This window comes from Cydia fagiglandana, chromosome 17, assembly GCF_963556715.1.
Source record: "Cydia fagiglandana chromosome 17, ilCydFagi1.1, whole genome shotgun sequence".
NCBI classification, from domain to species: Eukaryota; Metazoa; Arthropoda; class Insecta; order Lepidoptera; family Tortricidae; genus Cydia; species Cydia fagiglandana.
Genome location: NC_085948.1, coordinates 4,553,994 through 4,578,680, shown reverse-complemented (window position 1 = coordinate 4,578,680; position 24,687 = coordinate 4,553,994). Strand labels below are relative to the sequence as shown.

Sequence of the window (24,687 nt, the reverse complement as noted above, 5' to 3'; positions counted from 1 at the left end):
ACAAAGGCGATGTAAAGTCAGCTTGATCCGACACTATTTTTTTTCCTTTTATTGACGGGTTCAGCTTAGAAAACAAATTCTCTTAGTATGAACCTGGTACGGATTGTTTCGATCACATCTCCCGAGCCACCCTGTATTGTCAAGGTCTGAATGATATCTCATCGCTCATGTGTCCTATTGTGTGGAATTGAAACGGAACGTAATGGAAACACGATGTGATTGTGTGACAGTGTCTTATTAGGATAGTAGGATCTTGTAGGACGATCTGGTAAGCACCACCTGTACGGCTATGCTATTTTGAACGTTAATACTCTCAAAATACAGTTCAATGTTCTCTGTCATTTGTAAACTGAGGGCTAAATAATTTCTTCCTTTGATCGTGTTTTCTTATACAATAGTGCTGTTACGGGTGGTTTAGTACTGCAATTAGTAAGAGTTGTAAGTGGATAAGGCAATGAGCATATGGTATGTATAAAATCCTTAGAGAGGTAGATCATTTACTGAAGTAACTGATGTATTCTTGACTTGAAACAAACTGTCGGTGGTCACGTACATTTATTACCTCATAAAAATAGGATATATTGACAGCGTGATTAAATAATCAACAACCAACTAGTCAAGATGCATATATAATAATAGATAATTGCAATTTGCACATTGCCAAAATACGTACAATCAAAGAATTTAATTTCCGTACTAATTCGTACCTTGTACCACAGAATAAGTAATAGTACTAGGTGCAGAAGACTTACTCTCTAACAAAACGCGTCTGTCACCATCAGCTCAGATATGTCCGCTAGGTGGCGACAGCGCCACGCGCGGCTTATGGCAAACCCCAAAATTGGGGTCGAACGGATGGACTTTTAGCTATACCTGTAGCAAAGCGACGAAATCGCGGAATGAGCCACGCCTGCTTGTAAGTACCTTGTCAAAGTGACAATCAATATAAATATAGTCGCACCAAACAAAGTCTGCAGCGGATTTGATAGCCCCCGAAGTGTAAGTGTTATGTATACGTCATAATTTCGTAGAAGTTTGACGTTTAAAATGACACTTGCACTACGTGGGCTATCAAAATCGCTGCAGACTTTTTACGGTCTGACTATATCGCTAGGGACCTCATACTATTGTCACTGTGACACGGTACGAAATGGTACTGAAATTAAATTCCTTGACCCTACCGTAAAACCCAACTGTTGGTTTTAAGAATACGAGTACATCTTCACTTCACGTGTTTACAGTACTCAAACTGTAAACTGTACATATCTATCGACAATATTTTAGGCGGTAGTCTATTAAAAATAACCTTAAAGTGGTCACTCTAAGAGTGTATTTTTGAATGGATATACAGGGTGGTGCTGGAGTGGAGGTATGATCAAAAGTTCGTCAGGTAACAACCAAAAATCACTAATTATAACAAATAAATTAAACATAAATCAACCTTGTTTTGGTTCTACTACGGTTCACTTATATAGCTGTGAACTTGTGGCAGTAATTAACATCTAACAAATATTGTTGATAACTTACTCTGACTGTTTATTATTAATCTTATGCAAAACATTAAAGTCGGACCAAGCTAACTAATATGCACTGATTTTGACTTTCTGACAAATGAGTTGTCATACCTAATTAACGTCATATTTATTTTTGGAAATTTTGACCGTCACTTCTACACACAAAGGCGATGTAAAGTCAGCTTGATCCGACACTATTTTTTTCCTTTTAATGACGGGCTCAGCTTAGAAAATAAATTCTCTTAGTACGAACCTGGTACGCTTTGTTTCGATCACGTCTCCCGAGCCACCCTGTATTGTCAAGGTCTGAATGATATCTCATCGCTCATGTGTCCTATTGTGTGGAATTGAAACGGAACGTAATGGAAACACGATGTGATTGTGTGACAGAGTGTCTTATTAGGGTAGTAGGATCTTGTAGGACGATCTGGTAAGCACCACCTGTACAGCTATGCTATTTTGAACGTTAATGCTCTCAGAATAAAGTTCTCTGTCATTTGTAAAGTGATGACTAAATGATTTCTTCCTTTGATCGTGCTTTTTTATACAACAAATAGTGCTGTTACGGGTGGTTTAGTACTGCATTTAGTAAGAGTTGTAAGTGGATAAGGCAATGAGCATATGGTATGTATAAAATCCTTAGAGAGGTAGATCATTTACTGAAGTAACTGATGTATTCTTGACTTGAAACAAATTGTCGGTGGTCACGTACATTTTTTTCCTCATAAAAATAGGATAAATTGACAGCGTGATTAAATAATCAACAACCAACTAGTCAAGATGCATATATAATAATAGATAATTGCAATTTGCACATCGCCAAAATACGTACAGTCAAAGAATTTAATTTCCGTACTAATTCGTACCTTGTACCACAGAATAAGTAATAGTACTAGGTGCAGAAGACTCACTCTCTAACAAAACGCGTCTGTCACCATCAGCTCAGATATGTCCGCTAGGTGGCGACAGCGCCACGCGCGGCTTATGGCAAACCCCAAAATTGGGGTCGAACGGATGGACTTTTAGCTATACCTGTAGCAAAGCGACGAAATCGCGGAATGAGCCACGCCTGCTTGTAAGTACCTTGTCAAAGTGACAATCAATATAAATATAGTCGCACCAAACAAAGTCTGCAGCGGATTTGATAGCCCCCGAAGTGTAAGTGTTATGTATACGTCATAATTTCGTAGAAGTTTGACGTTTAAAATGACACTTGCACTACGTGGGCTATCAAAATCGCTGCAGACTTTTTACGGTCTGACTATATCGCTAGGGACCTCATACTATTGTCACTGTGACACGGTACGAAATGGTACTGAAATTAAATTCCTTGACCCTACCGTAAAACCCAACTGTTGGTTTTAAGAATACGAGTACATCTTCACTTCACGTGTGTCGTTATTTGTTAAAGTTCCTATTGTGTGGGAACTAGGTCGATATTGCAACGTCTGATAGCGAAGATGTTGAGACAGATTGCGTTGTTTTGGAAACTTTCTAGTCATTGTTTAATTGTTAATCTCATTATTACGTTTATTTTTGTTAAACGGGGCGAAAGAGATAGTGTGGTAATCGAAACAATAGCCCCTATGTAACTTACGATCTAAGCTGTTTTATTTTCTTAAGAGTTAATTTATATGTTAACAATCAGTATTATTTGTGTTCAATGCACTATAGATAATTAGTCGTATTTTTAATAAGCTGGTACTAAATACGCAATTCGGGCCTCTCAACTCGAATATTTAAATAGTATTTATACAATTTTACCAAAGTAATGGTTGTGTTTTGCTTAAGGTGCTTATTATTTGCAGATTCAAATATATTAAATAATGTAAAATATGTAACAATTATATATGGACAGCCGAAGAAAACTGAAGTGTAAGAAAAGCTTGATAAGTATTCGCTTCCAAAAAAATAATGATGAACAATTGAACAGAAATTCAACTTTTTTCCTGAGTGTATTAATGTTTAATGTTCTAGCAGATAAGTTAAAAAAAACTAGTGTTCATCGAATTGTGCCAAACAACTTGGCAATATGTCAATGCGATTGAGAATGTTCAAATTTCCTTATAAAAAAATATAGAATTTCTTGTAACGCGTGAGGTCGCGGTTTAGTCACGACGACCGAGTTGTGTGTTTCCCTTGTACAGTCGAGTAAAGAAATTGTTGCAACTGTAATACCATGAGTAGGTTTAATACTGCTGAGGTTATTTAAAAAAAAGTTTAAGTTGATCGAATGTACTTATAAAAAATAAAATAAAAAAGCCTTTAATTCCACACAATACGAACAATACTTAAAAAATAATAATATAGCTAACATACCTAATTATTGATATTAAAATGAAAAACTTAATTACTATATATCACTATGATTGGTGGGCCTCTTCGCTAAAGTTTAGGCCTTTACTCGCGAAGAGGTAGAACACCATAAGTACATTCGGTTCAGGCCTTTACCCTTTAGGCCCTAAAGGGTAAAGGCCTGAACCGTATGTACTTATGGTGTTCTAATTGACACATACCTACGTCTAAAAGGTCAGTTTGTCAAATTAGTTTACTTGAACAAGTGTAGTTTTGGTAAACTTAAATGATAAGATAATTCGTTTCAAATACAGCAGCAACTAGCTTGCTACTGGTATTTCAGTGTATCAGCAATTTCTCGAATGAACTCGACTTTACCTTCAGTTCTGATGCTTAAATTTCTTCGGCTCTAACGATTTAACTGTTAGTATATGTATGAGTGTACCTGTAAGTACATAGCCACCTACTGTAGATCTAAACTTGTTAGTAGGTACCTATTCTATAATCGTGTACTGTTAACGAGATCAAAAGAAATCTATTTTAAATATCATTGTACGAAAATATATGTTATCTGTATGAAAATAAAATGCAAAACTTCAGAGCGTGCGGTTTTATTAATATTGCGTATTAATTAATTGTGTGTTATTAGCAATACCAAATTACATTTCACGATGATGATAGGTGTGACTGATGGTATATACTTATATCTACCTCTTCATTCCATACATAATATGGTTAGAATCAGTCAAGGAATAAGGTTCTTGTGAAAAAAGGGACAAAAATATAACAACAACAAATTTTAATAAAAAATAACAACATCATAAAAATAACAATACTGAGTGACAGACTTTTCTAAAGCGTACCAAGCTGGTAAGAACAAGAATGAATAAAGAAATGAAAAGAAAGAAGTAAAGAGGTGAAAAGAAAAAGGCGAAAAGATTAAGATTGGACTCATGAAGGAATTCAAGATGAAAAAAAATAAACCATGAAAAGGGACTTGATTACAAGTTATATATGTAGGTATATATTAAATAGTAAAATTTTAAACAACAGTGATATCTTAAAGAAAAGAAATAAAATTGAAATAAGGTAAGAGGGCTATCGTAAAAATAAAATCAGTAAGATATAGTAAAAATAAAATCAGTAAGATATAGTAAGAAGAAGCATAATTGAAGGAAACTTAAATGAAAAATTTAATAGAGTGAAGAGTAAAAATAGAATCAGTAAGATATAGTAAAACAAGAAGAAAATATAAGAAATAGTCCGATATAAAAGTAATATTCTAGGCAAGGTGAAGCATAAATGAAGTAAACTTAAATGAAAAATTTAAGAGTGAAAAGTAAAATTTAAGTACGTCATTTCTATTTCTATTATGATAGTGATAGAGTAGCAAAGATAGTAATAGTAAGAGAAGTAGATAGTAATGTTTAAGAAAAGGAAAGTCGAAGTAGTCGAGGAGAGGAAAAGGTTCAGTAACTATAAGGTGCTAGAACAGGCTAGGTAAGGTAAGATATATTATAGTAAATGTAGCTGATAGGCAAGGTAAAGTAGAAGATAATATAAGAATAGTCCGTTATGAAACTAATATTCTAGGCAGGAAAGAGCAATAGAGGAAATTTAAATGAAGAATTTAAGAGTGAAAAGTAAAATTTAAGTACGTCATCACTATGATAATAGTGATAACTTAGCAAGGATAGTAATAGTAACACAAATATGTATGGTAAAAGTAATGTTTAAGAAAAGGAAAGTCGAAGTAGTCGAGGAGAGGACAAGATTCAGTAAGAGAAAGGCTAGAAATAAGGTAAGATATAGTAAATGGAAAAAGATAGGCAAGTAAAAATATAAGAAAATATACAATATATTCTGATTGGAAACTAATATTCTAGGCAAGAGGGTGAAATGGAGGAAATTTAAATGAAGAATTTAAGAGTGAGAAGTAGAATTTAAGTATGTCATGACTGTCATTATAGTTATAGAGTAGCAAAGATAGTTACTTATAGTATGATAATAGTAAGAAAAGTAGTGAAAGTCGAGGAGAGGAAAAAGTTTAGTGTAACGTGCTAGAACGGGCTAAACCTGCAGCCGCTTATAATATTATATTCGTTTGCACATGTATGAATGAAGGCCAAATGTGATGTAATAAATGGTGAATAAGGAGAGTTGCTATGCAAGTATTCATATGTGAAGTAAGTGCAATGTACATAAAGAAATGAGCGAAAGGAATGAAGTGATATCGTATCATAAAATAAGGCAAAGCAAGAGTGAGCAAGGTAGAATAGGAAATATGAAAATAGTTTTATGTAATAGTGAAATGAATGAAAGGGTTTTGAAACGTGTGGTAGCGTGATAAATAAAGAGTATGAAAATGGGAAAATTTCCAAGAAGGAAAGTCTATATTATTCAAGATTTCATGGGTAAAGATTTAATACACAGAGTGTGATAGAAGAAACTAAGAAGAGCAAAAGGAAAAAGAGAAATTAAAAGAGAGAGATAAAGAGAGACAGAGAGCAACAGATAGAGAAATATATAGTTGAATAAGTGAACACTATTCAAGTACAGTTACTAATACCCACTGGTGAGTACAATTAGCAAGCCATCAGTGACAAAAAAAACAGATAAAAAAGTAGTGTTCTTATAAGGACAGTGTGAAACAGGAAAAATAATTAAAATAAGTGTTCAAGATTTGATAGGAAAATACGATTAATCCAGAGAAAACGTTAAAAGTAAATGAATGAAGGCTTGTATAACTTTAAGTATAACAGAAAAGAAAAGTCGAACAGGTAGAATGAAGTACTTAAGAAAAGTAGGAAAACAAGAGTAAACAAGAATAAATGCGACACAAACACATGTCTGCATAAATGTAATCGCGCATAAGGCTGATGATATTATTATAAGAAAGGACAGATACTACAGTAAGATACAATAATAGTGATAGTGTAGAAAATAAATCGAGACTAGAAAATATGTAGATAGACGTTCATAGGGTTTCATTAACTGACAATAAAATCGGATAACTCCTGAAGAAAGGAAATAAAAAATAGCTTGGTTTTATTGTGTTGATCAATGTCAAGGAGTAAGAATGAAATAAGGCAACAATAAATATAGAATGAAAAAAATGATTGATAGTCTATAAAGCAAATAAAAAAATCACGGAAAAAGAAATATAGAAAAGAAGATGAATAGAAGACACTATGGAGAATAGAAGTGTAAAGTATCTAGGTAGATACCTTGTAAATAAATGTTACTGAACAATTTCTAAGACGCGTAATAATAATAATGCAGAAAAGAAATATGAAGAAAATGGCACAGTCAAAATAAGAGAGATAATTAAAATCCAACACTCAAATTATTGTCGTACACCAGATAGATACAAAAACACAAGTAAGAGATCACAAGAATAAGAAAGTATAGAAGGAATAGGAAAAATGTAAGGTAGGCAAAACAAGTTGAAAGTGAAACGAAAAATAGAGAAGAAAGCAATAAACAGATATAAGAATGAAAACAGTTAAAAATTAAAAGAAAAAATAGTTAAAGTGGTAAGTAAGAATGAAAATGAAATTTATGAAATAAAAATAGATAGAACAAGACTATAGTTACAATTACGCTTAACATATTGTAATTGAATCACCATATTGCATAGTTTATACCACAATAGTATATAATTATATAATTCAATTGTACACGTTGTCATAACAATATCAAAACTTATTCACATGGTGTTAAATTAAGTTTTATCTGTTATATAATAATGTACATGTGGATCCGAAATACGACTGTCATAATGTTTTCGTATAACAAGTAACATTTCGAAAAATACCGTTTAGTAAAGTAAGGAAGATAATAAATGAAAAAGAAATTAAGTGCGAGAAAAGCAAAATAGATAGTAATAGACAAAAAAAGGAAGACAGGAAGACTGACACAGGGAAAAAATATTGGAAAACGACAGGAGCTAGTAAAGGCACGAAAAGAAAAATGTGCGGAAGAAGACAAGAGAAGGAAACTGAGGTTATAGTATAATAAAAATAAGTGTCAAGAAAACTCACAAAACACGAAAATAATAAAGATAAGTATATTAAAAGGATCAGCTAAGGAAAAAAAACAGAAATGACTTTAGAAATATAAGAAATAAAGAAAATGGGCAGTAGTAGAAGAACGACAATGATAAAGATTAAACAGTGTGAGCAAAGGAAAGGAGAAATTACTTTAAAGATAAAAGAAATAAAGTAGACAGTAGTGTAGTAGAGATCAGAGGACAATAGTTAAAAAAGGAAAAACAAGAAGACAATGTCAAAAGGTAGGCAGACAAAAGGAGGTTTTGAAAAATATTCGTCTTAGTAAATAACTAAGATATCTGCTAAATTATAAAATGAAGATGGTGTGATAATGATAATGTTAAGAAAGAAAATAGAAACTGTATAGAAGAAGTCGAGGAATTCGAGGTTTAAGTCTTTTGCAAGAAATAACTATGAAATAAAGAAAAGTAATAACCCTTGCTGAGGGTTATTTTTCTTGTAAAGTTGTGGTGTAAAGGAGTAGATGAACATAAAAAATAAGTAAGAAAAGGGACATTTTATAGAAAGAAATAAAGATAGATGAAGGTAGATAGATAAATATATAAGTCAAAAAAATAAATATAAGTGAAATTCAAGAGAATATTTTACAATTGTGTTCACCTATTAAACTCAAATATTCATAAAAATAGTAAAAAAATACCATATACGTTAAAGTTATGAATAGTGTGAATGTAAAGATAGAAAAGACAGATTCTTGGGTGAATGAAAATGTAGAGTTGAAGCAGAGCGATCTAGTAAAATGATGACAGTGGTGGTGAATAGCCGAACTAATAAAAGTGTAAAATAAAGAAAAAAGTAGTTGGAAAGTGTAAAAAAAAATGCAGTGATATAGTAGCAGAAAAGAAATGAAAGCAGATGATAAAGCTTGAGTGAATAATGAAAGACAATTATAAAGAAAGATGAGTGTAATAATTAATAAACAAGAAGGAAAATATGACAGTAAAGAAAATAAGCATGAGTTTTAAATAGAACAAGTTATAAGTGGCTACTTAAGCTAAATAAGGTGAAAAGAAGAAATAGCAGCGACTAAAAGAAGTCTAAAGCGTGACAATAAAAACAGACATGAAGTCCAATAAATTAATAAGAAATAAACAACATAGTCTTATAACAAAGAAAGTAGTTATACCAGTGAATAAAAATAACATTTAGAAATTAGACTATATTGTTTTAAGTGAATAAACATTAACACCGATAAGTAATATTTAAAAAAAAAATGCAATATTTGGACATGGTAACTTCGTTAAAGTATGAAGCGAAATAAATTTAAAATAAAGGATTGTAATAAAAGAGCAGAAAGGAACAGTAACAAAAGCAGAAGAGTAGAAAAAAGTTTCTAACTTGGTACGTATCACAGTGTTCTTCAAAAAACTTAACCTAAGTGAGGAACTAACGTTAAATATAAAAATAAGTGCAACGCGGAATTAACCGTTTGAAACAAATGTGCGGTAATTCGGCTCTACTAACTACATATCACTTGGATCGAATACTGTCTTTGGTAATACTCCCACTAATTAAATAACATACCCAGATCAAAGGAGCGACGATGACAATGCTTCAAACAGTGATTCATATCGTAATATTAGAATCAATAAATAGGGTATTATTCTATTGGCAAGTGTTGGGCCTTTGGCTTTAATACCCGACTGCGAGTAAGCTCCTCGATATTAATAAATGATAAATGCTATCAAATGGCTCATCTTTATCATTGTGTGTTCATTACAATGACCACATTTCTGATCTGTTTTCATTAGTCATAAGTTTATTGACTACAAATAATACTGTGCAAGTTCCATCTAACCAAAGTGCATGTGATGACTGTCATCCCATAGAGAGCCAAACTTTAAAAAATAAACGAGCATAACTTTGCACTAATATCTCGCAGCCGGGTACGTATAACCTCGCTACTTCCTATAGCTATCCTCATGACCATTGACGGGGTAGTCGGCGTACCAGCCAAAGGCACCGCTGTCTCCTGTGTGCGCGCCGAAATCCACGTACTCGCCGAAGTCGGGCGGCCGCTCCGCCAGCGCCGACGCCGCGTTGGCCACATCGCGCTGCGCGGGCGCTTGGATTTGTACTATTCTCGCAGGGGCCTCTGGTTCTGGGGCTAGTGCTATTGCTGAAATGGATAAAGTGTTCTGAGGTAAGATTGGTAACTTAACACATTCAGTGCCAAAAAACCCCTGCGTGGGTTCATTTTGTATTGATAATGGGGCACTTGGCAAAGACTTGGCACTGATTATTGCACTAGTCGCAGTAAGTACTTTGTCAAATTAGACTTCAATGTAATTACGAAACACTCGAACACTCTTATTATAATAAACAACAAACGCCATTAAGTGTTTGGATAAATACTGCAATTGTAAATGTAAAAGCTACAGCGGAAACAGTATTTTAGCGCACTTAGCAAACACCGAAGTGATTTGCATGCATACATCAATTGTTAAACTATTGCATAACCCGCTCAGCGTGTCGATGTTATCTCAAAGGTAACAATAGAAGAAAGCGAACTGAACGTTTTTCGTCCGCCTTTTGTTCATTTGTCAAAAAAGTTTCACGTAATAATGAAGTCAGTGCAGCTATTTAGTGTGGAACTGGTTAATTACACTACAATATCGGTGTTCTAGAAAGCTATAGCTAATCCTTTGTGCAGTGAAAGTGGCGGTGATATCTTGACGGGCGGAGCAGATTATGAATTCATTTCGCTCTCTTTGACTTTGACATTTGGTCTCGCTTAGTTATGCGCTGTTGCGAATGAGGAAAGTTGATTGTTATTGACCGTGCGTGACCTTTGCTCATAATAGTTGATAGCTATCGTTTGATTGAATTACAGTTATTAAAGACTTCAATGAAAAGGTGTGAATTTTTATTATAGGATTTAGAGGTAACCGCGCGGCACGATGACCCGCGTTATGATGTCATTGTGCGAAAGGTTGGCCTCAAATATTCCACCTACAATTATGTAGGCACTTAATATTTCATGGAAAATAAAACTAATTGATTGTGCGAATGTGCGCGCTCAATTATATTTTATAACTTTTTGAAATACTGACAGAGGCCGATATTACTTAATAGTTCTTTTAGGCTATTCCTTCAATAGACACAATTTGATAATGATCTTGGAACCGAAATTTTGCAAATCACTTGATATATGCAGCTGTTTTTTATGTGTTAAATAAAGCTAATTGCTCTTGCTGTGTAACTTTTTTTCTTATTTAACAACTGTTTACTGTATGTTATTTCTGTCTTTTTTCTTCTTGTCTGTTACCTTCCGTGATTCTTCTCACTTGATGGTCTCATCGGAAGATCAGCGCTGGAAGCCACCAGCAACATGCTGAGATGGGGCCAGTTCGTGGCACTTTAATCTTATTTTGTGTTTTCTTTTATACTATGTACTGTTCCGATTGTTTGTGCTTACGAATAAATCTATTCTATTCTATTCTAATTGAAGCTGATAAAATAAATGGCATTATCCGGACTCGTACCTCAGTATTTGTTCCCTAACATATCTCACCATTCATGTGTCATTCATTCTTAGAAGGAATTCCATTGTGTTGTATACTGTCATCGCCGTCTGCTTCTCTATGTCAAGGTATCAACCGATTAAATACCTCTGTATATTTCTTGCAGATATCTCTCTAGATATCTGTAAGAGTCTGCTGATAGGCCTTTGAAAATCGGGAGTATTGAGTCCTTCACAGTAGAATATTGAACTTGTTACTCACGTTGCTGTTGGTACTGAATTGGATATTCCTCTTGCTGGACGTATTCATGCACCGGGGCGGCGTACTCTCTATACAGCGGCGCCTGCTGTAACTGCGGGGGTGGCGGGGGAGGGGTGAGCGTCTGTCTTGGCACCCGTCGCACGCGCAACGCCGACAAGTCGACGAAGGCGATCTGATCAGCCGGGACTGCTATGTAGGAAGGCATGGCCGTGCAGGCTGCGAAGAGCGGCAGGAACAGGAGGACGTGCTGTGGACAAATAATTACAATTAATAACAACATACACTAATAACACACACACACACAGCTGGTGCAACTCAGCTGAAACGTCGGAATTAAAGGTAAAAACAATGAAATTATATCGCGGTAGACCCGTTTGTGTAATTAAATAAACATACACTAATGTGGTAGACGCAACTGGTGGTAGTTTAGCAAAATTTTAAAGTAAAGGAATACCTACTTAATGAAGCAGGATATGCACATTTTTAAATAATTTTGTTAATAATATATAAGTACCTATCATTATGACGTTTAGTAGAGGTTCTACTTGTGTGAACAACACATGCACAAAAACGGAAATGGCAATATATAAACACTTAATTCCTCAGTTTAATTAGGATATGAATTTTTAACCGACTGTAATCGTAAGCACTACCTGCAATAATAATTAATTTTTCTGAATAATTACCTACTGTATCCTTATTACATGCTCTATTATCTGAATCTAATTTACTTTTATAAAGGAAATCAGGCAATTTTAATCACACCTATTTTTAGCTCAATCAAAAGCATCACAAGGTGTATGATTATTAGTATATTTCATAGGCACATGGCACAAGAAGTCATAATATCGCACACCACATTATGATATATTTTAGTGCTCGTCTCTTTACTAACACGCGGTGTCAGTTAGTGACATACGTATGTTACGTTTGCTGATCCTAGGCCTGAGGTAAAGGTAGTAGGTAGCAAGCTTTCTGAACACCTCTTACCTAATCCAATTTCGCGGTTGTCCGATCCAATCACCGAACGCATTACTTTGATAATTATCTAGTTTGTGTTTCGTATTTGTGTTTCGGTCTAATGTTTACACTGTAGTCGCCTTTAGATATCAACACGAACTAGGTAGGATCTATGAGTAACAAATTCTCAGATGAGGCCTTTCTGTAAGTGTGTAATCCCACCAAAAACATTCTGTAAAAAACTAGCCAAGTCTCGATGGAGCTGCTTGTTTATCTCTAAAAAGTAATGAAATCTAGACAAAGTCGTGCCAAGTCTAAGGTTCCTTACTGCGATTTCTTTATTATTATAGTTAATGTTGTGTGACTTGGCCGTTGAAGGGTACACAAGGGTACAAAACCAGGTGCTCCGTGACACCATTGCACCAATTGATTTATTTTATTAGATTTTCTTATTTAACACATTTTTTTTCTTTTTAGGAGTAGTTTTTTTTATTATTACAAATCTTTCTTTTCTTTTTTTCCGGTTCTGATTCTTGTACAGTAGCAACAGTTTTTCGTATTGCCCATTCATTAAATCTAATAATTAAATAATAATCAGTAATCCGTCACTAATCATCATATAATGACTTGGCAATCGCACATAATGCTTTACTCGTACCGTACTCGTAAATATGTGTAATGCTCAAACTGCAATTAGCGCTAGCGTTGTGTTCAATTAGAATTATTTTTAATAGGTGACGATGATCCTTTTGTCATTATGCAGCCGTGCGATGGCCAAGTCATTATACGTATTACAAATTAAAGATATCTTATTGATACGGTTTTAACACCCCCTGGCACTAATTAAAATAACCGACTTGGTTTCACATTACATCTCAAAACTTTTTTGTAGTAAAAGCGTTGCGAGACTTGCACCTTTTTACATGTAATGTTTTTGATGGGATCTCATCTCTTTTTGTAGGCAGTCCTTCTTTTCGGGTACTCATACCCATACTATGTATACACATATCATAACTAAACATATCTTCATTCATACTCACATCGTACATCGTAGAGTACCTTTACTTTACTTTACCTACTCTTTGTAGGAACTGCAACAGTAACTTTGTAATATCATATATTTATATGGGATTACAAACTTACTTATGCAGTTCTTAGATCTTTAAAACGTGACTGATATTGCAATATTTTTAGGTTTTCCCTTTATGTGGCCATTAAACCCTAACTCTGTACCAAATTTCAGCTCTCTGAGTTTATGGGAAATACTAGTTCTATTCTGATGATCATGAGTGAGTTTCATAAATGCGAAACTTTGCTTTCGCTTAACTTCGGAACTAAATGACTTGAAATTTTGGATTTTAAGTATGTGATTATAGCTTACTGGATGACCAAAATTTCTTCGTTCTGGTCTTATCCAGAGGTTCTCAAATAGGGGCCTGAAAATGCGGCGAAATGGTTCCAGTAAATATGGTACGGCAGTGTTTGCTTCGCGCTCGACTTGGCGGGGGCACTGCCGTGCCCCCCGATTTTGTTATTAGGTCAGATCTTTAGGTACCGCCGAGCCGAGAGTATAAACCATGGAGATTCCGGTTTCTAATTTCAGACCGTATACGCCTATGGCCCTACCTGACTTGGATATAAGAAGTCGCTGCCTGCTACATTGGTGGGGCGGGGTGTGTCTCGACCCCGCAACTTCACACCAATCAGAAAGGAATACTGCGTAACTCACTAAGTATTTCGAAAAAGTACTGATTACTCAGTGAAAACTTAAATGGTTCATGCCATCTCCCATTTCGTCGGACACTTTGCGCTAACTTTAATGCTGAGAGGGACAGCGAAATAAGAAACCACATATATTTATACGTCCCTAAAGTTTCTGACGAAAAGGTAGGTATAATAAGCCCTTTAGGCGCCAGGCAATGCCGTGGTAAGCAACATTAAATACCATTGCAACCGTCTTACGTCGCAACGAGGCACGAGGTATGAAGTCCGGCGTTGCGCAATGCCAAGCAATTGGATCGTGCCTGTGGCCAAGTAACGTTGCGTTATGCGCCGGCGTCTGTGACACCAATCATTGATCGCTCATTTGAAAATCGAATGACGTTGACTGCTAAGTAAGTTAGAGGGTGTAAGTGATGTTGTAAAGACTGCTGGGGACATCGCCTGAGACTTTCTGTTTGTCATTGACATATGCTTTTTATAAACATGTGTTCTTTTATAATTTAGACGTAATAGTCCATGGCCCCGACGGAAGACCAGCGCTAGCCTTTAGGCTAGCACCTGCTGAGTCGGGACCATTTCGTGACCGTGGTAGTATTACCTGTTGTTTTATCTATTAAGTTTTGTCACGAATAAAAACATTCTATTCTATTCTATTCTATTCTATTCTATTCTATTCTATTCTATTCTGCCAATCACAAACTAGAAATAGCCAAGGTGTATTTATTAAACATGCTAAAGTCATATCTACATCATAAATAAAAATTTGTGTTTTACCCAAAATTATTTAAGTATCGTAAAACGGGGTGAGTAGGTTTCGCGGGGAGAGGTGGGTTATGAATGGGGAGAGAAGGTTTGAGAGGGGGGTGAGAAGGGTTTTTAAGGCGACTGCTACAAAAATAATGTATTCCAATTTAAAATGGGGGCTATAGTAATACGCATAATAAAAAAAAATCGATCCAACAATCTTCCAAAATCACCTTTGTATGAAAAACCCTCACCCCAAATACGAGGCACTACGGGGTGAGGTGGGTTTTCCTCTTTATCGTCAAAGTTATGAAATGGAACTACCCAAAATAAAATACAAACTAAAATACAAACGTCTGAACCACTTATTATATACACCATTCAGTTTTCACATGTAAAAATAAAATTTTATCGAGGTTTTTTGAAAGTCAAATTTCACCCAACTCACCCCATTTTACAGTATATAATATTAGTTTCATCCTAGGTTTCCTAGGCTAATTGCAGCAGAACCGTAAAATTTTAATTTAAAAATACGTATTAATAACTAACGGCTAATCTATTGTTTGTTTTTACCTCCGAGTTTAAGTTTTAATGTTTATGATCTATTGTTGTTTCATGTAAGTATTGAGGCAATTAATAATGGATATATTTTGTTATTGTACCTAACGTAATCTTTATGTTTGTTTGCATTTAATGTCCCGATATACGGTCATAGGTAGTATGAGGCCTGAAGGCAGAAAGCTATGATTGGAACAGTGTCATTTCTCGTAGGCGTAAGTCCCGCCCACATTGCCCTTTGTGTTTCCCAATAAATCACCATCGAAAGTTGGTTATTATACGCCTACATATGTGACACAATAGAATAAAAGCTTTCTGATGATGTTCTAATGAGAGCCTACTATAGAAAATCACCGTACAGAGTACGACAGTATACCAACTCGTGTATCGCCTTACGACAACGGAATAAGGCTTATATATTTAGACTTAGATCGTAGCATCGCCCACACGGTTAACTGTACATCGGTGGACCTTATGCCGTTTGTAATAAGGTCGACTGATGTACACAGGAGTGTTGCTGTTTGTACATCAGCCATTTAAACATTTTAAACAAAGGCAACGGCCACTGTTTACCATAAACGCCCACGTAATGATGCATTATGCCTATAGAAAGTGTATTAGATACTAAGTTAAAGAAGGCAAGTACAATCACACCGGCCCTTCTCTCCGTGTTCTCTTGTATAGATAGAATAAGTAACACAGTTTTAGAACTGAAACTATTTTAAGTACTTGCTTATTATCACAACTAAGTGATTGCAAGGTAAAGCCACACAATGGTCGATTAATCTAGTTAGTTATATATATCGGTGTTTGTCAATCTGTGGGTCACGTCGCGAAGCCTTTAGGCAGGTATGGCCGCGTGGACTCGCAAAACCACAAAAAAAAACATGTCGAAAAAAAATACAAAAACACACATAGAATAGAACATAGTCGCCACCAGATATATCGGAGCAACCAAAATGTTCAATAATATCTGAACAAACGTTCCGACTCCGTATCGTGCCAACTGTAGCCGTACCTATCTAACACACAATTTGGCCTAGTCCCTTATTGAACAAACTACTACGTAACATTACGTGCTAAGTACTGTCATTGGCCGCAATGGTTTCTTATTACCTCAGCAACTTTCAATTCGTACGTCAATAGCAAATAAGTTGTCTGTTTAACCTTATTAGGCCGGTCGTAAACGAGTTAAGAATATTTTCAATTGCAAGTCACTCGCGTTTTGCTTTCAAACTGTCTCTTTAAAAGCGAAATTACGTTACGTAACGTGGTTGTCATTCCAAACTTAGTACACGCGTGTCAAAGCTTTAAAACCAGTAAAAGTTCGATCTGCGATTAACAAATGTAGGGTCTGTGCGGAAAGAGAAGAGTCGTAGAATTTATGGGCTCCCCTACATCTCACGACTCTTCTCTTTCCGCACAGACTTATAGTATTTGTTTGACAGAGACATGAAATACCTTCCATATCCTAGAAGGCCGTTTTATAAATCCATTTGTTAGAGTTATAGTATACCTGGCTACCTACAGCACAGTATAAATAAACTAAGCATACAGGGTAAATTTTTAATCGGGATAAAGAAAAACTTACGTGTAGGTATCCACCATTTTTTAATTGATTATTATTTAAAAGGCTATTTAATTAAAATTGGAACCCTAAAACGGTTATGATTCGCTATTTTACTTAAATTATTAAGCCTGTTCACAGGTCACGTTACTCTGGTTATGTGATCACACGGCCAATTACGGCAGATTTGGCGCCAAAACGCTCCGCCATGTTTGCTGTTACTTTTGAAATTGTAGCAACACAATGATAATACATATTTGCTTTTAGAAAGTAGATGTAGATTCGATTTCGTGGTTGGGATATTAACTAAGCGGTTTGGTTTAAGTAACATGTGGTACTTTGATTGGAATGATAACGTAATCGGATAGGCTGTACACATTTGTTTAGGTAGATTTTCACGGAAATTTTAAAGTGGGTCGATAATTGTATACCTACTAGTATTATATATAAAAAAATGTACCCGAGTTGTTAGATAATCATTAATTTCTAAATTAGTGTGAGTTTTGGGGCTATTTGTAACCAAAAAAGGACGATTAGGTAGAGCTCGTAGGGTCCCGCAAAAAAGGGGATTTTTATTTAGTAACACTCATTATTTAAAGCAATTTAAAATTTTCATAAGTAATTTAGCCTAAAATTGAGATAAATAAAACACACTGATATAAAGCTAAGCACGGTCCGCAGGTATGCAAACCTAGAACTTGACCTTAGGTTTTGTAACATATCTACCGGATTAACATAACATAACACATTCACATCGAGGTGTAATTTTGAAAGAGTCGTATCTTAATCAGTTACGTAGGTATTTGCAATCTTCGTACATACAAGGTATCAAATAAAGCTCAAATTTAATACTTAGCCGGCTTCTCAATCTTTTAATTAAGCACTTAAACATTTAATTCAGTTGGTGCCGTGATCAGGATAGTAGCTTTTATAGTTTCTAAAGTTGAGCGGGTTAAATCTTTAAAAAATAGCGTGACTAGGATTTTCGTGCTGTGAGGTTTTATATTGGTACTAGCTGTTGCCCGCGACTTCGTCCGCGTGGACTCTTATCTTGAACATTTTACATCTTGAGTACCTATAATTTTCATCGATGCAAACTTTATAATACAAACTTTTAAAATAATGTTAATGCCGTTTTTACCATGTTTGAAGTTCCTAGCTTGAAAGCTTGAAATTTTTTTTTTGATATTCATACAAACTTTCAACTCCTTTTGCGTTAGGGGATGAATTTTCAAACACGCTGAAATTAGTTTTCTTGTAATTTAATTTAATACCTTTTTGCAAAGTTTCAAGTTCCTAGCTTAAAATAAAATTTGCACCCCAAGACGAACTTTCATCCCCCTTTTAACCCCCTTAGGGGTAGAATTTCCAAAAACGTTACAATTACTTTTTTTTTTGTTTTCAGCTATTACGCCTTTCTAAGAAGTTTCAAAGCATTTGTAATGGATTCAAACTTTCAACCCCTTTTTAACCCTGTTAGGGGATGAATTTTGCAAAACGCTGAAATTACTTTTCTTGTCTTTTAATAATATCCCCAAATACAAAGATTCAAGTCCCGCGTTCGAAAAAAAGTTTGATATCCATACAAACTGTCAACCCCTTTTGCACCACCTTAGGGGATGAATTTTCAAAAACGCTGAAATTAGTTTTCTTCTATTATAATTTAATACCTTTTTGCAAAGTTTTAAGTTCCTAGCTTAAAATAAAATTTGCACCCCAAGACGAACTTTCATCCCTTTTTTAACCCCCTTAGAGGTTGAATTTCCAAAAACGTTGAAAAAACTTTTTTTGTAATCAGCTATTACGCCTTTCTAAGAAGTTTCAAAGCATTTGTAATGGATTCAAACTTTCAACCCGTTTTTAACTCTGTTAGGGGATGAATTTTACAAAACCGTGAAATTACTTTTCTTGTCTTTTAATAATATCCCCAAATACAAAGATTCAAGTCCCGCGTTCGAAAAATTTTTTGATATCCATACAAACTTTCAACCCCTTTTTCACCACCTTAGGGGATGAATTTTCAAAAACGCTGAAATTAGTTTTCTTCTATTTTAATTTAATACCTGTTTGCAAAGTTTTAAGTTCCTAGCTTAAAATAAAATTTGCACCCCAAGACGAACTTTCATCCGTTTTTTAACCCCCTTAGGGGTTGAATTTCCAAAAACGTTGAAATAACTTTTTTTTTGTAATCAGCTATTACGCCTTTCTAAGAAGTTTCAAAGCATTTATAGTGGATTCAAACTTTCAACCCCTTTTTAACCCAGTTAGGGGATGAATTTTACAAAACGCTGAAATTACTTTTCCTGTCTTTTAATAATATCTCCAAATACAAAGATTCAAGTACCGCGTCCAAAAAAAAAATTGATATCCATACAAACGTTCAACCCCTTTTTCACCACCTTAGGGGATGAAATTTCAAAAACGCTGAAATTAGTTTTCTAGTATTTTAATAATATATGTTGTTACGAAGTTTCAAATTCCTAGCTTAAAATAAAACTTGAACCCCATACAAATTTTCATCCCCTTTTTAACCCCCTTAGGGGTTGAATTTCTCAAAATCGCTTCTTATCTCTTGTACACTTTATAAATGTAATCTAGTGTGCAAATTTCAACTTTCTATCTTTTGTAGTTTCGGCTCTGCGTTGATGAATCAGTCAGTCAGTCAGTCAGGACACTTGCATTTATATATATAGATTATACTTAGTGATTTTACTGTAATATCAAGTAATATGTTTGTAATAAAATTGAATTGACCAGACTGTTAAATTGGTCTATTGTGATACTGATATCAGATTGGCACTCCCCAGAAAGCGAAACTTGTAAATTTACCAAACCCTTGCCGATTTCAACCGTGATGCGTTTCTTATAGGGTCTAAAGTAAGCCCGTACTTGCCCTACAAGGAGGTTTTATTAACCGGTTGTAACCAAGAGCAAGTTTCAGCCTACGCCCTCGGTTCCTGCTCGCCTTCGCTCATTTCCGACCAGTGAAAGGCCAGAATGCAACCAATAACGACAATAATATCTTGAGAAAACCAAGGTTGATTGTGGAACCGACTGTTGTAAAAAGATATTACTTGAACGGAATCAAGGCTGGAGTTTTTGCGCCTGTTATTGAATTGATTGTGTTTCAATTGGAATTGGAATGGCTGTGTCTGTGACAGATTGTTTTGATTAAGTTTCATATAATTATTGTTTGACCTGGTAATCTGGAAGTGATACGTTCTTGAGTAGAAATCAATCATACCATTAATAAATTACTTGAATACTGATTATCCAATCGATTAGTACCTTTTTAATTATGAAGATAATAACTAAGACTTACAAATGATCTCTAGCTAGAGTTACAAAAGTGAAGTAATAGTTTTTTTTATTATTCTTTGAAAGTGTTAATATTATACGTACATATAAATGGAAGTAGATACCTACAGGTGTTTTATTTTTCACACAGTATAGGGATTTACATATGAACGTGCACCGTGCAGTATACTGTACCCTGTAGGGTCACCGTGAATTACTGTCCGACCGAAACCGGGACCGAACCGAGCCTTCGGCCAAAACATTGTTTTTATGCCGAGATCTGCTAAATATTTATTATTATCGGAGCTTCATCAACCAGTAACCTTTATTCTGTTTCCCTTTTAATCATATTTTGTTATTTAAAATAGGTACTTAGAATAGGAAAAAACCGGGCAAGTGCGAGTCGGACTCGCGCACGTAAGGTTCCGTACCACAATAGAATAGAATAGAATAGAATAGAATAATTTATTGAGAAAACCTTATTGCTAATGTTGCATTATGCGTAAACTTTTACATTTTACGTACATTGTTACGTGCGCCTGAACTAGGAATATCCTGTATCTCAGGCAAAGAGATAATATACTAATTTAAAGAACAATAAACAATGAAACAAAATAAAATCATGAACATAGAGACATAAAATAGGTATTGAATTATCTTACACTTAGTAACCAAGTATTGCTGTGTCAGTGTCTGTAATGTCTATAAAGTAGGTCAGTCGTGTTTATTTTATTATTAAATACGTTGTTATTAGTTTACCTTAAAAATAGTTACAAGGCAAGAATTGCATTTCGATAGGTTTACAGGTTATAGTAGGGCAAGTTAAACATAAGGTTGATGGGTAAATAAAGCACTTATTGATGACAGTTTTATACAAACATTAAATACTTAGGTATAAAAAACATTATCGATCTATACGTCGATTACTAATGATAATAACTACAAACCAACTAATTAGGTATACTTAGACAAACAATTAAAATTAACAGATAAGTAATCTTTTAACATGTACTTATTAGTCCTCCCCATAATCAATCGAGTTTATGTACCGTCGTTCGGCCATTTTCCTGACGGGACAGTCAGGGTCCCCAGTTATATGGCCATTGCGTTTTTTGAAGAGACTACATGATGCGCATTTGGGATATTCTGATTTAAATAGGCAATCCTTGTCCGAGTGCCCTAGATTACTGCAATGTCCACAGGTGGGCTCCGATTGCTTGCATGTTTTGGCAGCATGGCCGTAAAGATGGCACTTGAAACACTTTGTAACAGTTGTGAAGTCTCTGACAGGACACGATGACCAATTGATGAAAGCTCGGTTCTGAGATATGAGAGCTCGTCGTATGTAGGCTGGAACTTCTATCACGTAGTTACAGGACTCTGCATCTTTCTTACCCGACTTATGGCTTAATTTGATAGACGCTAAGAAATTTTCCCGAGTTAGGTCTGGAAACTTGTCGGCTATATTCTGTTCATATATACAACTGTAGACCTCTTGTTCCCGTAGAGCCGATGGTACCTACGCCTATTATTACAACTCTGGGCCTGCGCTTGAAGGGTTCATCGATGGTGAGATTCGGGGATGTGTTTTTAAATGTCAATTTCAATTTTTCTATGTCGTCCTTAGTATCAGTGCTGATGATAACACCGCCATTTTTAACTTTACGCAGCGCTCTTACGTGCAGTTTCATTTCTTCAGGATTAATAATTTTTTGTACTAGGTTTTTCGTACAATGAAAATAAAAACGGAAAAAAAAATGCAAAAAGATACGGTCACCCATCCAAGTACTGACCACGCCCGACGTTGCTTAACTTTGGTCAAAAATCACGTTTGTTGTATGGGAGCCCCATTTAAATCTTTATTTTATTCTGTTTTTAGTATTTGTTGTTATAGCGGCAACAGAAATACATCATCTGTGAAAATTTCAACTGTCTAGCTATCACGGTTCGTGAGATACAGCCTGGTGACAGACAGACGGACGGACGGACGGACAGCGAAGTCTTAGTAATAGGGTCCCGTTTTACCTTTTCGGTACGGAACCCTAAAAAGATAACAAGATAACTCAGATTCACTTTGTAGGTAGTCGCTAGTTTTTATTACTTCTTACTATCACGGTATTCTAAATTTGGCCGTATAGTTAAGGAAATATTAAAACAAAATGCATCATCAACCTCAGACAATGCCGAATGAACGTCATAACTTTTAATGAAGATTATGAAAACGGTTCTAGTCGACCGGTGTATTGCAAGTGTTTAGTTGTGTAAAGCTAATTCGGTGGCCTTGTGTTTACGCTCTACTAACGAACTAATTAACTCGCAATAAGTACATCATTATAACAATGCAACTTTAATTATTCACTATCTATAGGTGGTATGTTTAATAGATTATTATGATTAGTAGCAATTAATATTTTTTTGTACTTTTTATTTATTTTGTATTTTTTATTTTTGTATTATTTAGTAGCAATTAAGTCATTTAATAAGAGTTCATTATGTATCTGATCTACTTACAAATCAATACATACAAAAAGTACCAATGTAGGTAGGTAATTTAATGTATGTAGACCTACATAGTACCTGTACTTAATGTAAAAAAATAATTATATGTATTAAAGTATGAAAACAAGTTCTTATCATATTGTTTCACTATAAAATGATACGATTACCTCAAGAAATTCTTAAAAAAAATCCAAAACAAGAAACAAAGTAGGTACCTACTTTAAACATTACGTGGAAGAAAACCGATTAATTTACGTTAACTAACGACATTGGCAAAAAGGTTTGATTACATCACGTACCTGAAAAAAAAACAAACGAAAGTGAAATGCAACTGACCATTGTTTTCCACCGCTATGTTGACAACTTGGCACTACGTCACTTGAGGGCGCGCTCGCCTCGACTGAGCTCGCTTTAGCAGCTGCTACAATTTTTATAGCAACCTTTCGACAAAGCGGTTTCACTTTCTACTTGGGTCCGGTCGAACATGATCCACTTTTTTACGGTGCGCCTTTAAAGGTAAACAAAGGCGCCCGTTTCACCCCCTGGTGCCTGGGCCAACGTCCTCGGAGGTGGCGCTTGCCATATGCCAGGGACCATTATATCCGGGGATCCGGTTTGGTTATGAGAAAACACAAGGCTCGTAACCTCAAGTCAATGTAACTTTCGCGATTTCAATCAATTCTCGAATCAGGTATTTAAGGATTCTTTAGCAAATATCAAAATCTAAGTTGAATACCTTATCAGCTCCGTGATTCTGTAGGTAAGTACCGACTCACCGGAAAAACTCTACTTAAGTAGCTATTCATTTAAATAAATCGTTAGCGTTACTCTATCCGTTACTCCCTAATCCCTAATCGTTTCAGTGATAGTCTCTATAAATCACTGTACTGCTCATCTATGAATTTATACGTTTTTTATTATTTCGCCGACCCCTAGATTCGCTTGACACAGAGAGTATTCGGAGGTCAAAAGTCGAATCCGACTCGGAAGACAACTTGGCTGCTTCTGACCTATGACCTAGCGTCACAGACATAGCATATGTTCCTTGTTAAATACTTATTGGGTGAATTTGCAATTTTGCAGTTTCTCTGTTACCTGGGTACTCTAGCTGCACAGGAGGCTTTAGTCACATAAATGCTTATAAGACATCACAGCGATACGATATTGAAGTGTCAAAAGTGATGTTCTTGATAAATTTGCAATGTTATCGACACTATTAATGCCCGCTTCTATTTAATACTATGCCCTCCTCAAAGGGGTTGATTTCTTTTGTAATACTATTTCTATGTCACCATCCGACACCATATAACCGGACATTTCACAAGTTTTTCCTTTTAGTACAACCTCCGTAGAGCCTATATAAGTAGACAATCGTCGGTTACTAAACATTTCGGTAACGGTGCACGCGACATTGTGCATTGCAAGCGGCTATGTAGAGCATGTTTTATCACACAATATATTAATTAATGGCTTGCTTTCGTCATCTTTGCTTCACGCATTACCGGCTGATCATGATGAGATTACAATGAACAATTTCGTGAAGTACCTACTTTGGCTGATGCGCCATTAAATATTGCAATATGTTGATGTTATTTTGTTTTATTTATTGGAATGGCGCGGGTTTTAAAAGTTTACATTTTATCTACTTATCTTATACAGACTAGCGACCCGCCCGGCTTCGCACGGAATAACAAATTATACGCCTAAACCTTCCTCAAGAATTACTCTATTGA

The 24,687-nt window shown here is 35.2% G+C and overlaps 2 protein-coding genes across 2 annotated transcripts in view; both read right to left on the bottom strand.

Moving 5' to 3' along the window:
- LOC134672867 (tudor and KH domain-containing protein homolog) overlaps positions 1-24,687 on the bottom strand; it is a 126,098-nt gene that overhangs the window by 41,168 nt on the left and 60,243 nt on the right. The gene's annotated exons all lie outside the window — the stretch shown is intronic.
- On the bottom strand, positions 4,405-23,386 carry LOC134672981 (uncharacterized). The gene is made up of 3 exons (XM_063530939.1): positions 23,291-23,386; positions 11,608-11,854; positions 4,405-10,001 (listed from the first exon to the last, which is right to left on the bottom strand). Exons 1-3 carry the CDS (start codon positions 23,291-23,293, stop codon positions 9,784-9,786), a joined length of 468 nt encoding a protein of 155 aa, XP_063387009.1. The 5' UTR covers positions 23,294-23,386; the 3' UTR covers positions 4,405-9,783.

What these genes read in the sequence shown, in the direction of transcription:
- LOC134672981 (XM_063530939.1), bottom strand. An exon ending in AATTCAGTACCAACAGCAAC is followed by an intron (nt 10,002 to 11,607) that starts GTGAGTAACAAG and finishes TATCCATTTCAG; the next exon opens with CAATAGCACTAGCCCCAGAA.